At 36.2% G+C, this 16,310-nt stretch overlaps 2 protein-coding genes across 2 annotated transcripts in view; one reads left to right on the top strand and one right to left on the bottom strand.

Annotated features, from left to right (window-relative positions):
* LOC127841555 (nose resistant to fluoxetine protein 6-like) overlaps nucleotides 1-16,310 on the top strand; it is a 370,059-nt gene that overhangs the window by 210,699 nt on the left and 143,050 nt on the right. The gene's annotated exons all lie outside the window — the stretch shown is intronic.
* LOC127841675 (sperm axonemal maintenance protein CFAP97D1-like) lies at nucleotides 8,294-13,509 on the bottom strand. Its single transcript, XM_052370721.1, has 6 exons — nucleotides 13,292-13,509; nucleotides 12,846-12,916; nucleotides 11,264-11,385; nucleotides 10,619-10,742; nucleotides 9,961-10,080; nucleotides 8,294-8,480 (listed from the first exon to the last, which is right to left on the bottom strand). Exons 1-6 carry the CDS (start codon nucleotides 13,401-13,403, stop codon nucleotides 8,346-8,348), a joined length of 684 nt encoding a protein of 227 aa, XP_052226681.1. The 5' UTR covers nucleotides 13,404-13,509; the 3' UTR covers nucleotides 8,294-8,345.

The raw sequence follows: 16,310 nt of genomic DNA, 5'->3' as shown, positions 1-16,310 counted from the left end.
CGAACAAAAACAATTGTATAAAATAAGTGAATGTTGAAAAAAGAGAAAATTTGCAGCATTGCTTTTCACAATATAAGATACAATAAAGTGGGTTTTGCAATGTTTACAGCGTTATTATAGAACTTTAAATGGTATAAATGGACATTACTGTATGTACAAAAACACAGTATAGAGTTTAAAGAAATGTGTTCAAAGATAGTTGAATATAAAATTGATTGTTGATAGTTTTTTGTCAATCTGTGTGATAACCTTTAAAGAACAAAGGTTCTAATTTAAAATAACTTCTTATGGCATAACAATTTTTATTTGAACATATCAATCAAAATGCATGTAATGTATCCATATGGTTTATGGAAACAAAAAAATAATCTTAAAATTAGTAATTAAATATTTTAGACAGTAAAGATTAACAATTACCTTGATTAAAATTTGACACCTTTTTCATGGCAACTGCATTTATAATAATAAAATAAAAGATTTTGAATGTTGATGATACCATATATAAAACAAAATGAATTGATTGTATATTGTCTCCATGGTTTGTGTTCTAAATTTCCTTTGTAAAAAACTAAAAACTAAGAAAAATGATTTTAAAGCATACAGAAACAACAAAGTTTTGCCATTAATATGATATCAATTTTGATAAGAGATGAAATCTGATAATAAAAAATAAAATTGTATGCATTTTACATGTGTAACTTACCAATACAAATCTCATTGGTTTAAAAGCCCTAGTATTTTTACAGGTTTTGTATAAAATCAAAAACGTTGGTACATTTCAGTACATGTTTTCAGTAAATTTACTTCAACAGTCAAAACTTTTCAAACCTTATTTAAAATTAGCCATTATGAATATTCAGATAACTTAAGTTTAAGTTGTTATTATTCTGTATGATTTTTAAAAAAGTAATTACCGGTGACAGTATTTGGGGAATGTATTAAACAATTAAAAGTAATATTAATTAACTGTTTCTGGATAAATTTTTCAACAATAACCATTACCGAGTTAGCCAAATGTGTGAGCCTTGACCTTTACTTCCATATAATAATTGCAGCACCTAAACAACTGGGGCTCGACTGGTCATTGTTGGCCCGGTACTTTTTTAAAGTACCTGAGGTACTCTTAAGTACACTACAATGTACCCTGGGTACGAAAAATACTAAATACATGTGCACTTAACTGCACTTGGCCAATATTAAGACTGTACCAGAGATTAATTCGGCCTAAAATCTGTCATAAAACGCACTTCTGAATACCAAACAAAATCCTCTTTGAACAAAACCTAACTCAGTATGCTTTTTTGAGTATGAGTTTCGATAAAAATTAATATCATCGCTGAGGCCCTTTCACAGAATATAAACATAAAAATAATTTATTTGAAAATAGAGTCAACAACGGCAGATTTAGCCAAGGTATTCCTGGGTCGTTTTAGTATATTTTCTGTACCCAGGGAATATTGTAGTATACTAAAGAGTACCCATGGAAACGTTCAAGTAGTATCAGAGCCGACAAAGACCAATCTAACCAAATAAGTATCAGAGCGGACAAAGACCAATCTAACCTGACTGAGAGAATCTGTCGACTGGTTGTATCCAACAGTCTCTACAGTAAAGTATATTTTAAGCAGTTTTGACAAAATGATAAATGCATGATATTCTTTCCAAAGAAATGGATCTTTACGCTGACCTACTGCTTAAACTGTAAAAATCTGAACGCTTCGGACAGTGGGCTGCACCACACGATCGCCGTTATGGCGGAATTGTCCGAGGGTTCCCGATTGAAACTGTAAATGCGCCAATCAACAATAAAGTGACAAACATATACACATGTATTAGAAGCGATGTTGGCATATCAATCAATATTAGCACAGATTACTGTATAATTGTCATTCATGGACACGGCAGTATTATATCAATGCAACTGTTAACAAACACGTAGATTATAAAATGCTAATACATAATTCTTTACAAAAAAGTAAACTTTTACCCATGTTTACAATGAATCAATTCGATCACTCAACTAACGTCACATTCGTTGAGTTCAACTTGTCTTGTGATGGGTAAAGCCTTGTCCAAAACGAAAGTTGAATGAATTGTCAAAAGGAAAATCGAACAAATCATTACAACAATCGATTCGAACATGTAAAAATTCCTCTTTTAGCAAAATTCCAATCCACAATCGTACACAATAGATCCTGCACAATCAACGCAGGAATTCCGTTACAGTATCTTCCAATGCCCTGCCATATAGTAAGATCTATATATATAGATAAGGTTTAAATTAACTAAAATGATGTTGCGCTCGTAAATTTCGTAGGCTAAAATATTTATCGGCACTATTATTCCCTATAAATTCGATGCAAACGTGCGGTTCTCCGAAAAATCGTTGCATACGCCGCAATATTTACGTAAAATAACTGAGTTACGCGAGCCTTTGAGCAACCGTAACTTTACGTGCAAACTTACGGTAAACGTAACTTTACGAAGTTTACTAGAAACACTACTAGCTTTAAGTTTTGCTCTTACGTATGCTTTTTGAACGTACGTTGCCACGACAAGACAGACAAACGCTGCCATTTTTTTTACCATAAACCAATCTAATAACGGAAAGCGTTATAACAGTCATTGTCATAAAATACGTCGGCTAAATTAAACTAAATCATTTAAGAAAAAGTTGCGCAGCATAATTGTCGCTGCGGGCGCAAAATTACAATACAAATAATTTTACATCGTTTTAAGATTTGTAGGTGCGGCAAGTCCGACGATCATTTAGTCAATTTGTTGTGGCATAATGTATAATAATGAACGTATTTATAAAATTCATGTCTGCTAGAAGATATAAGGGAAGCAACTACTACAAGTTCGCTGCGCATTGTTTGTCGGTGTACGTTTGTACGTTTGCTGGTTCTGAAATTAGAGGCAATGTGTATGACATGATCTAATTTGAATTTACGCTCTTCAACCAGGTCATTCAGGCTTACAATAAGTGAGTACTTCACTATAATTCATAACAGAATTAGAATGGTCATCATAGTAAATAATTGTTACATTGATGTCTTAACTTACAAGGCTGGTTTGGTCAATGTTTTGCAAAATTAAGAAATGCAAATGAATGCAACAAGATGTGGTGATATGATGAATGTGTAGAAAACAAAACATACATAATTCAATTTTGCAGTGTTGCAGTTATAAAACTTTTGTGTTGATTGACGCACGGTGCTTTTGCCGAAATCTTACTGTCAAAACCCTGTTTTCCGAAGGGGGCTTGCACTTTGACCAATTTGACTTTCTTTTTTTTCCGACAAATTTTATTTCGAAATTGCAAAAAAGTACATATACAATAATGATTGTAACAATAATGATTTGCAATACGACACACAAAAAAACAAAACAAGGTTGTTATACAACCAACTCATATCTTAAGCTATATATAGTAGTAGTGAGCAACAGACAAAGCATATATTTTAGTGAAGTGTCTTGAAAATTTTACAATTATATGAAGTTATGTGTTGGAAAAAAACACCATTAACAATTTAAAAATTGACTTTCTTTGAAGTTGTGATGCCAAATATTGTTTACTGCAATAATTGAAACAATACAGACTGATCTTTCAAATAATAACAGAAAAGCAAATTTGATAGGAACAGGAAAGAAAAATGCTTTGAAAGTTGGCTGTTTTAAAATATGACCATATGGAAATTGGAATTAGTGAAACCAACCTTAAGTGTTGTTTTCGGCTCAGGTACGACTTTAAAGTACTAATGAACTAGTAAATACACTTAAATGTACCCCGGGTACGCACAGTGTACGCACAATGTGCTAAAAAGCATCCGGCCATACGGTTTATTAATGAACAAATGTTTTTTTTATTGTGTTGCTTATAAAAAAATATTATAAATATTAACTTTAATGCATCATGATGTGTATGTATTATTATTCTATTCAAACATTGAAATAAAAGTGTAGTATGCAATTAATGTTGTGTGCGTGAATTGTTAGCTACATTGTGATTTTTATGTAAATATCCGTTCGGAACTGACTGTGTTTGTCCTTGACATCACAGAGCTGTGACGAAGCAAACAAAAACAACAGGTACGATAATTAAAACTATGTAATACATTGACAATTATGTCCATTTGAGCCGCGTGAAAAGGGGGTGTAATGAACGAGCGTAAAGTGTCGTCTCAGACAGGCCACACAGGCTTGTCAGGGCCGACACTTTTTCGCCTAAATAGTTTTTTTGCTTAAAAGGGACTTTCTTGAAACGAAAACTATCATAAAAGCGGAAACAGTCGTCGGTTTTATCCAGCCGAGCGCGCGGATAACACGGTGATGTTACAATTAAGAAATAGAAAACCTCACTGAGGGCCCGATGGCAGAATAGTGTGTGTGTTGTTCAGAGTTTATTTTCAGGTCCATGCGCGCCCCTTCACAGGGTCATTTTGGCTGGACCTGCCCCTGTGACCTTTCAGGGGAAACAGATTAACTTTGAGCCAAAGAAGGTCAAATTTACCCCGGCTGCCCGGGTATTCGCCAAAGATATTATTTAGATCCAAATAGACCAGTGCACGGTGGCCAATGAGACCTTAATGTGCACTGGTAGACAATTTCAAGACAAATTCATGTCTGAACGCAGCTCCGCCAATGGAGTGCAGCGCACAGCTATGCCTTTATGGCCACTCTCGTCGTCACCGGCCGTCGTCTTCATCCCCGAGACGGTTTCCCCAGTGCGTTGAGTGTACTGAGTACCGCCGTCCCGGGGTCCCTCTCTAAGGCCACCCCTCGATGTTCTTGGGACTGCAGAGACCCCCAAGGCAGCCCCAGGTCCGCCCCATATTACCTCCACACTGGTAGGCTCGCTGTACCGATGTTACCGGCTCTCTTTAGACGGGACCTCTGTCAGGTCCGGGCCAGCGAACTCTCGACGATAAACAGCGGGTGACAAGTCCGCTGCATCTTGGAGAAGACAGCGAACCTAGCAGTGTAGAAGACGTCCGGCTCGAGGGTGACGGACTCAGCTGGATTAGCAGAGCCGCCCGCAGAAGTTCCCCTCTATAAGGAAATATGTACAGGTTAGATAATCTTCTGTGGATGACTCTCGCTTCGGTCGCGACGCGCACGCTCCAGCTGCTGACCGAGTGGCAGAAAAGTTACCAGCCAGGCAGCCCCAAATAGTATATGGACCTCAGCCGAAGGCCAGCCGGTTCTCTGCGTCGGTAACCTTGCACAATTGTTACAAATAACCATTCTAGCGGGCACTATTAGATGCGCGCGCATTTAGTCAGCGGGCGCTTTTCTGAATAGCGCCCGCTGACTAGATGCGTGCGCATCTTTACCGGTCACTATTAAAAATAACGGATCTGTGTAGTTTATATACGCAAAAAAGAAACAAATTTATGAGAGGTATAATATTGAGCATTATAACCCGTGTACTCAAGGTATCGATGTTCACTTCAAGACATTTATATGCCCACTATTTGTTATGTGACTTCGTGCCTACGGGCATGGCATACTGATTGTCTAGAATCATGCTCTGAATCTTATTGACCGTATTGCCCAAACTAATTTGCAAATCCCATTTATATATTGTACAAGTGATGTACATATTAGTGGCGGACCAGTTGAATATGCTTGCTTATACCAAGGTTTCCACCAAAGAAGGTTGTCATTAGCCAGCGACAATCCCGGGTAAAGAAATGCAAAACAAATTCAGCCCGAACACTCCCCCGGATGGTGCTATTAAAATTTAAAACTTTCGACATCAATGCAGAACTGTTTAAAATACGCGATCAACTGTGTGTTAAAGGTTTGCGCATATCCAGTAAACTCACTCTGTTTCAGCGCTCAAAGGTCCGTGAGCTGAATCAGCGTGGCATAAATGCTTACTTCAAGAATGGTGTCATCTATAAAAGGCAAGAGTTAGTGGAAAACATGGTCACCTTACAGGTTAGGCGTAATGTTTAAATCCGCAGCGACACCACAAACAACCAACAAACATAGGTCCCGAGTAACAGCAGCGTCTTTCCTACACATGTAGACTAGGGTTGTGACCAAGGCCATCGTTGGTCAGATATTTCTTTAATGTCATGGTACGTTGCAGTACTGAGATCCATACTAATTGATCCATTATTTCTTACACTTATATTGCAGTATGATATTATAATTTTGCTAGTCAAGTGGAAGTGAAGTGACGATGCAATTATGCAAGTAAACGAATTAACTAGATAATTGTTTATGGTATTGTTCTCCATATAAAATTTCTAGGCGAGGTGGTCGAAATATGAGAGGTGTCCTAGTAGGTATTAAACACTGATTGTGTGCCGTTGTGTCTAACGTTTATCCTTTTTTAGAGCTGGATTTGTTTTAAATATTGATAAACGTTATTTTAACACAACAGAATATTGTATTAATTGCAACTTATATAGCCCCCGATTCTCTCCCTGTTTACGACGAATGTATAGCAATTATTGAACAACTGTTTTGAAACATGAATTATGCAGAAAACGTCATTTTACTGAGAACCTGAGTTTATTGATGCTAACACAAATTTGCAAATATTCCATGTTTTAGAAGAAATACTTTTCCATACCCGTGTAAGCATAAACGTATATCACGTGATTCCAATGTAAAAAATTACGGGAAAAGTACCTTAACATCCTTTTTATTCGAAAATTTAGGTCCGCTAAAAGGGGCCTTTTTACAAATTTTGGCATGTATTGAAGTTTGTCATTAAATGCTTTATACTGATAAATAAAAACATTGGATATAAAAAGCTCCAGTAAAAAGCAAACACAAGAATAAAATTAAAAAAAGAAAAAAGTAACCCTGATCTGGTCTCGAACCACTGACCCCTGGAGTAAAAGTCTATCGCTTAGACCACTCGGCAATCCGTGTTCATACAATGAGAAATGTTTTTAATACTTAATATAAGTATTCCTCGTAGTATAACCAAATATAAAGAGTTCTAACAGAACATTCCAAATTATTTAATCGTTTCGCGTCGCAACGCTTTACACTTTTTAGGTTTTTAAATAGTCAAAAGATGCATATAATGGATATTTTAGAAAATGGTAAATCTTCAGATTTAACAGTTTCCTCACAAATTCAATAATTTCAACGAAAATTTGCGAATCTGAGACGTTTTTTTTTTTTTAATTTACCAAAACGTGAAAAGGCCCCTTTAAGAACATCGTCACATCAACTCATTATTAAACATGGGCGATATATACCCGGTAAATCTAGAACGAAACGAAAGGTTGTGTCCATTGTGCAAGACTTTTATTAAAAACAAATATCATTTCTTACGTGTTAAGTTCTTTCTACGAAGATCTTCGGAAATGTATATTCCATCAAAGTTTTATAATCAGTCAACAATCAACAAATTTAATAACGCCATGCCCTGGCGTGATGAAAACATTATACGAAATATCGCCATGTAAATTTATTTTGCCTTCGAAAGACATTGTTAAGTGTTGTTAACTTAAAACCTTGATTTGCTGGACCACTATTGAATTATATGTTTTCATATTGATATTATACCTATATGCCTTTTTGTATGCTTTCCTGTATACGCGAGGGCCGTATATCAAATAAATCTGCTTCTTCTAACACAGACGAAATGTCACGTTGTGCATTAATATTTTTGAAATGATGTACAATAGCATCAAGAATGTTGTTGATGGAGCCAAGGAAATTTAATATGATTTTTCTCTGAACTCAGTTTCAATACCCTTATACATGTTTTAAGTCTTCAATAGTCCAACAACTACTCCTTCTGCTGTATCCGTAACTTTTCGAGATTCTATTTATGACGAATAGCGATATTTATTTTATGCTTTCCGGTGGTTTATAGAGAAATAACAGTGAATTAAAACTGAAAATTTCACTGTTTCAAACAGTAAACATTATCAGTGAAAATTATCAATAATTTTCACTGTGTACTGTGAAATGACGTCATATTTTTTACGAAATGACCTCATTATTTCAGCGAAATTCTTTAGTTAAACTATTTAACAATGTATATAAACTGTGATAAAAAGCAAAAAATTAAATTAAATTTGTTGGATTCGGTGGATCGATTTTAACTCACTCGTGATCATAGAAAGTATATATATTCTATTATCACTCGTGAATTAAAATCGATAATCCACCGAATCCAACAAATATCCCCTATTTAAATATCATAAATATGATTGTACAGGATCGAGTAAAAGTAATTTGAAATGGGTTTTCACTACCTAGTACACAAACCTTTAACTTACATCTGTAGAAATACAACTAAAAAAATACGACAAACATATACGCTTGTTTATTTGTATTCTGTTCCTATGACTAGACACGTGAGACTACTCTGCATGGGTCACGCTGATGACGGGCGTGGCAAGGCTCGGGATAGGCTGAGATGGCGCTGAGTGCCCAGAGGTCGCACCCTTGGTACCGCCCTTACTCGGAGTACTTGACTTTGGCTGCGAATTGTTCACCTTTAATGTAAACGTTTGAAAAACAGTGTATGTATCATTATGGTCGTTCCGACTGCAGAAGCTTTGAAATCATTCACCTTTAAGTAGTAAAATACATGTATAATATAAATGATCATCAATCAGCAATATTGGTGACAGTCTCACGCATGGTCGAGCAACTTCGCACAATTTATCAAAGCGCTAAGCGCTTTTGAGTAAGATATGCAATTATTTATTTTCAGATATTGCTAAAATACATACCGTAATAACTCTTAGTTTTCGGGCACTGAAAGTTTTCGGACACCCTCATGTTAGCAAAAATAATTATTTTTCGTGACTCTTTATTTTCGGATCTGCGGGTTTTCGTCTATCATCTATACATCTGAATTTTCGGACAGTATATTTTACAGCGCTATTCCAACAGATTTCGGCCTATTATTTGACTATTTTGTAACACTTCGGTCATTTATTAATTTAATTGGATTAAGGTTATAAAACCTGTCTGAGGGGAATGGACCATTTCATTTGCGTATTTGGGTAAATAACCATTTATGCCGGTAGAAAACAATCGATTAACCCAAAAGCATTTGAAATACTATGTCCAATTAAGGAAGCAGAATGTAACATATTTAACTTTTTTGTTCTGTATTATTTCAGGCATGAATTAGAAAATCTTTAAAGTTGTATATATTTCAAAATAGAAAAAGAAGAGTAGGCTAAATCGCAATAAAAAAACTATTGTACATCGCTTTTATTTCAATATAATTATAATTTTCGGAAACTTAATTTTTGTCTCTAAATTTTCGGGTACATGGATTTTTGGAATATTTTCCGAATCTAAATTTTCGAATACGAATACATATATTATTTCTAAATGTTGAAAACTTATAGTAATAATGATACCTGCTTCACCGGTTTTCCGAAATAATTTGTTTCGCTGAGATAAACACAATTATCGACGACGTAAATAAGAACTGTTAAAAGTTCAAATGGTGGCAACTCAGTCATGCGTCTGGATAACCCAGCAACCAATAATGTTAACCACACCATAAAAACATGCGCATATAGGTCCCATATGGGCTTATAATTATAGGTAATCGTGTATTGAGTCTATAGTAACTTGCTCATACTGGCTAGCCTCTATAAACTATATATGTTTTAGGAGCATGCCCACATGGGGTTACCCATATTAAACTCATATGGGACTTAAACGGATAAGCCCCTATAGGCATGCATGTATACTGCCCATATGGAGCCGATAATTACAGAAGTGTCTAGAAAAAAACGTATTTATTTTGCATACACGCAATAATATGTTTGTGATTGTTTTTAAGAACAGGGTTTGAGCACAAATTTGTAACTTTTAAAGACCCCATTTGTGCCGAAGTATATGCTCGAAACCTTTTTTTGGCGATATATAAGTAAAAACATTTATGCAGGTGAAGACTTGCGAGCCTTGAATGTATAAGGACATACATTTATTATATGTTAAAGTTCGTACCTTTTTGCTGATGCGCTTGTTGGCGGTGGTCTTTCGCTGCACATCCGAGATATATTGGCTCTGCTCCTGGCGCCACGGGTGTGGGAACTTGGAGATGTTCATCAGGTACTGCTGGTTAACCTGAAACAGGGGGCTTAAGGTCGGGCATAGCGTACATGCCGCGCACACACGGACTAGTTCGGCAACATGGGTTTCAATATGGCTGACAGTAATTCGTTTGAAATAGTACAAGATTATTAGGAAAAGGAATTTTAGTATATCTTAGATTCATGTAAAATACAATTTTTGCGACTACATGTGTAAACATGTGTCAATATAAATAATTGTTTCATACATAATACTAGTATGTTATGTTATGGTCCATTCTTTATCTACTTCTGTGACAGAATGTACTGTGTTTGGCTATTATCAACCATAAGGAATTGATGCATTGTCTCGCATCTTTTAGGTATTGGAAGTATTTTGTGTGCATTTATTTGCGGGATACAAAACCTTTCGCGCTGTTATAAAACAAACGTTACCGTGCATTTAAGGCAGTTGGCCAACATACACAATAGCACTCACTAAAATATCAATGTTACGCATGCGCGTAATATTATATTCCAGTGAAGTAAATGTCTTCTAATATTGTTGATGTTGTTTTGCATGGGGATCGTACCTGCCACTCTAAGAGCCACTTCTTATGGTTGTAGTGCGGGTCCTTGGTGGTGAGCCGCTTCAAGATGGCAAGGTTCTCGTGCGTGATTCGCAGCAGCTCCCTCTGGCGTTTGATCTTGTTAAGGCTATACAGGTGGCGGGGAGATAAACAGAAATAACAACGGGTGGTACAGTACGACAAACAGACAAAACCTGTGCGTTTGGGCGAGAGGGTCGACGAAAAATGAACATCGAACGAAACTGTCTAGTGGGCTTAAAACCCCGTTTGACTCTCTCGGCAAAGATCTCTGTGTCAATATCCACACTGCGTAACTGCGTTATAAAATTACAATTCTTGAAGTTATGTATGCAGGAAAGTTGTTGTCTAATATCAATTAGTTGTCGAGAATAATGAAAAATGTTCATATTAAATAACAGAAGTTAATTAAAAAATGATACTTTCGTACGTATAACGCAACATTGCCATAAGCGCGTTGCAAATATAATCCCGATCTGCTTATCCATTAGCGAATATGAGCTTAATAACACACTATGTTTTAGTTAGACCGCTGAAGAGGGCCATGGTGATTTTAACATGTAAGAAACTTGTGAACCAGAAGCGCGACTGACGCTGTGGTTGCTCTCAACAACGACGGCTGCACGGTACCTCTTGGGGTGATTGTCCTCCTTCTTGTTGTCCACGACGCCGCCTGTGCGCATGATGTGCGCCATCTTCTCTAGTAGGATCCGGTTATCACGCTCTATGGTCGCCAGACGTTCTGCTTCGAACTGCGAGCCAGAGTTGAACGATGATACATAAGTACGTTATAACAAGTATCTCGCCACACTGCTTGCGTGGATGTAGTACGTGCGGTAATACATACGTCAGTTGAACGAAGATATACATAAGTACGTTATAACAAGTATCTCGCCACACTGCTTGCGTGGACGTAGTACGTGCGGTAATACATACGCCAGTTGAACGAAGATATACATAAGTACGTTATAACAAGTATCTCGGCACACTGCTTGCGTGGACGTAGTACGTGCGGTAATACATACGTCAGTTGAACGAAGATATACATAAGTACGTTATAACAAGTATCTCGGCACACTGCTTGCGTGGATGTAGTACGTGCGGTAATACATACGTCAGTTGAACGAAGATATACATAAGTACGTTATAACAAGTATCTCGGCACACTGCTTGCGTGGACGTAGTACGTGCGGTAATACATACGTCAGTTGAACGAAGATATACATAAGTACGTTATAACAAGTATCTCGGCACACTGCTTGCGTGGACGTAGTACGTGCGGTAATACATACGCCAGTTGAACGAAGATATACATAAGTACGTTATAACAAGTATCTCGCCCCACTGCTTGCGTGGACGTAGTACGTGCGGTAATACATACGTCAGTTGAACGAAGATATACATAAGTACGTTATAACAAGTATCTCGCCACACTGCTTGCGTGGACGTAGTACGTGCGGTAATACATACGCCAGTTGAACGAAGATATACATAAGTACGTTATAACAAGTATCTCGGCACACTGCTTGCGTGGACGTAGTACGTGCGGTAATACATACGCCAGTTGAACGAAGATATACATAAGTACGTTATAACAAGTATCTCGGCACACTGCTTGCGTGGACGTAGTACGTGCGGTAATACATACGTCAGTTGAACGAAGATATACATTAGTACGTTATAACAAGTATCTCGGCACACTGCTTGCGTGGATGTAGTACGTGCGGTAATACATACGTCAGTTGAACGAAGATATACATAAGTACGTTATAACAAGTATCTCGCCACACTGCTTGCGTGGACGTAGTACGTGCGGTAATACATACGCCAGTTGAACGAAGATATACATAAGTACGTTATAACAAGTATCTCGGCACACTGCTTGCGTGGACGTAGTACGTGCGGTAATACATACGCCAGTTGAACGAAGATATACATAAGTACGTTATAACAAGTATCTCGGCACACTGCTTGCGTGGACGTAGTACGTGCGGTAATACATACGTCAGTTGAACGAAGATATACATAAGTACGTTATAACAAGTATCTCGCCACACTGCTTGCGTGGACGTAGTACGTGCGGTAATACATACGCCAGTTAAGCGTTACAGAGTTAAAGAAAGTCAAGTAAACTATTAACTAATGAGAACAATGAAAAAAATGCAAAATAAATATTATTTTAACAAGAACGAGAAATTCACGTGGCCCTTACCTGTAGCTTTTTAAGTTTAATATGAAGATGCATATGTACACGTGGTGGATTGTTGTCTACAACGGAAAGGGCTGAAAGAAACAGTGTTGTTTTTTCATATCTATTGTGTTCATATTTGCCACGTTTTAATGATTTTGGCTATCACTATTTTTAAATAAAACTTGTTGAATTCCTAGTATTAAAAAAGTTAATATGCGTTGCGATTATTAGTGCAATCCGAATGAAAAAAACTATAGCATTAATTTTGTTGTCTGGAGTATATTCCATGAAAATTGTCCTTGCACATCGATTTTAAAATGTAATTTGAACATTTAAACATCTCTTCATATTTGATAACATGCTTATTTTTATTTATCACATTATATTTGTAAGTGTTTTTATTTTACAGTTCTACATCACAAAGGACAATAAAGTAGTGTTCAGCTATAACAATACACAAAACTTACCACAGGCAACTTTTTTCCTGTGAGTGTTGAATATTTCTTGGTCCCATCTTTTAGCAAGGTATTTGTTGTTTGCTGGAGTCACTGGTTGATATGGTCGTACTGCCAATGACATATTTGATTTTTTTTGTTTGTTTTTATCTATTGACACAATTTATGTTAACGACGATCCTTTAAAATTCTTTCAATGTTTTTAATTGAGCTAATGACGTCAGATTTTTGGCGCCAATTTGCTGACGTCGAAACCCTGTAAGTATCCGACAGTTTGCAACCTAGACGCTAACGGCACATGCTCATTAAAGTTAAATACAATACATGCAGCGAAACTTTCCGCCAAGACAGAACTATCGTTCAGAACAGCCTTAGTCGAATTAAAGGAAGACGTTTTAATTCGTCCTATACATATATACGTATAAGTTACATATGATTTGGAAAATTGCATTCCTTAAAACGCGATTGGATGAATGACAATTTTGCAACAAATGTTCAGTCAACATATCGTAGAGAATGTATAACATATACTTATGCAGTCTTGAGGTTTAAAAGAGCCTTTTCACGTTTTTGTTAATTGACAAAATTTAAAAAAACGCTGTTTCAGATTTGCAAATGTTCGTTTTAGTTATGATATTTGTGAGGAAACAGTAATGCTGAACATTTACATTGTACCATGCTCTAAATTAACCATTATATGCATCTTTTCACGATTTAAAAACCTGAAAATTATAAAGCGTTGCAACTCGAAACGTTTGAATAATTTGGAGAGTTCTGTTGTTGTCGCTATATTTTGTGAAACTACGAGGATTGCTTATATAAAGTATAAAATACATCACTCATTGTATGAGCGTGGATGGCCGAGTGGTCTAAATGGGAGACTTTTTACTAAAGGAGTCCATGAGTCAGTGGTTCCAGCCCTGTTTAGGTTTACTTTTTTTTAAATTTATTCTTATTTTTTTGCTGGATATTTTTAGATCCAATGTTGAAATTTATCAATATAAATTATTTAATTACAAACTTCAATACATGCCAAAATCTGTGAAATGGCCCCTTTAAATGTGTCACTGACTCTGTGTCTAATATTTAGATAAGAGTGCGTGACAGAACATCACTCACCTCACATTCTTTTTCTTTCACTTTTTTATTATCATCGTCCACAATTACACAATCGGTGGCCGGTGACATGTTTATAGTCGGTGTTTTAACATGTGAGGCGTCAGTAGAGCGACGTATTCTAGCAACGGTCTCATTGCCCGGAGAACATAAATAATATAAAGACATTTAGATATGAGCCGTGCTCTGTGAAAAGTAGGTGTAATGCATATGCGTGAAGTGTCGTCCCAGATTAGCCTGTGAAGTCCGAACCTGCTAATCTGGGACGACCCTTTCCGCCTAAACTAGATTTTTGCTAAGAAGTATCTTTCTTTTAACGAAAAATATCATATAAGCGGAAAGTGTCGCCCCAGATAAGCCTGTGCGGACTGTACAGGCTCATCTAGGACGACATTTTACGAACATGCATTAAACCCCATTTTCCGAGAGCACGGCTCATATACATTGTTATGACATTCAGTCGGCATGTAGAAACATACATTTAGGTATAAATAAGGCACATTTTACAAAGAGAAGTAACAAATACACGAACAAATATAACTTCAAAATTATGTAGAATTACATGATGGTGAAGAGAAGTGAAAGATGCAAACAGTTCGAAAACGCATAAATACATATTTTATGACGATACTTAGTTTAAATGTAGAATAAATAGCTGAAAGTTAAATGCGTAATACTGCTTAAAAATAGCTGATGCCTACATAACTACCTATTTTAAAAGTGAATAGTTTACTTTTACAATACAAATGATCGACACAGGAGTTCAATGTCAGAAAATGTGGGTGTGTTGATAGCATTCATTTATAACACATCAATGTAAGTATGAAATCAATGTGGACCTTGTGAATAGATTTAATTCGGAACTCGCGCGCTGTGGGTTTTTCCGATTTCTGTGCTCTTGCGGGAGGTACAAACATTGTCATAAATACAGTAAAGACAATGGCAGTAACGTCGATATCCGATTTGTTACCCATTCAGTAGTGGATAAAAAGTATTTAAACGACAGTAGTGTTGCTTTTACGAAATGTCAAAATTAAAGTCTTTTGTTGTTATTACTATCACTATTATTATTAAAAATTACACATAACAAGTCTAACGCTGATATACATGTAATACAGGGTTTAACTCTAGATGTACATCCGCCTATACGAATGGGTCCAGTAGCTAACATCCTTAAAAGACATGGAAAACATACTTTGTCAGCTATATGGTAATGAAGGAACCTATACCTACGGCTTGACATATGCAACATTTCTTCTGATTTTTTTTTTAATTCATGCTCTTGTTTTTTTTACATGCTTTATAGATATAGCAAATAAAAGTAATTTATTCTATATCCAATAAATTCATCCAATCGGCATTCTTCATATGTACCACGTGATCGTCCAATACATTCCGGTATTGGATCCAAAAAGTCTGTATTTTTTCCATATTGGACAGTTGAGTACAAGTGCACTAAGCAATTGTTTTATAACGATAAAAGCCGTGACCGAGAAAAAGTATCCGAATGTACTATAATCGACTCACGCGGGCGCTTGTCTTGAAAATAGCATAGATGCAATTAAAGCATTTTAAAATCAAAATTAAAATGAAACAAAAAGCTGAAGAAAAGGATATAGAATAAAAAGCTTATTAGACGTTTCAACTGTACAATACGTAATATATTTGGACTCGCACACAGTTTGAAGTCATATTGAACTCGCCTAATATGACGTCAAACTGTGTGCTCGTCCAAATATATCTCCGTATTGTACAGTGAAACGTCTAATAACCTATAAGAATGGTAAAGCTCGTAAGTGATGTGCCTTCTAATTTTAAGGTCTTAGTCTTTTACATCTAGCGAATACTCGTCTTTGCTTTTCAGATTAGATTAAAGAAAAGCACCACAATAGAGCTATATCGATAGACATATAAA

The sequence above is a fragment of the Dreissena polymorpha genome, chromosome 1, assembly GCF_020536995.1.
Source record: "Dreissena polymorpha isolate Duluth1 chromosome 1, UMN_Dpol_1.0, whole genome shotgun sequence".
Lineage (NCBI taxonomy): Eukaryota > Metazoa > Mollusca > Bivalvia > Myida > Dreissenidae > Dreissena > Dreissena polymorpha.
Note: the sequence above shows the minus strand (reverse complement) of the source record. Positions and strands in the feature narration are given on the sequence as shown.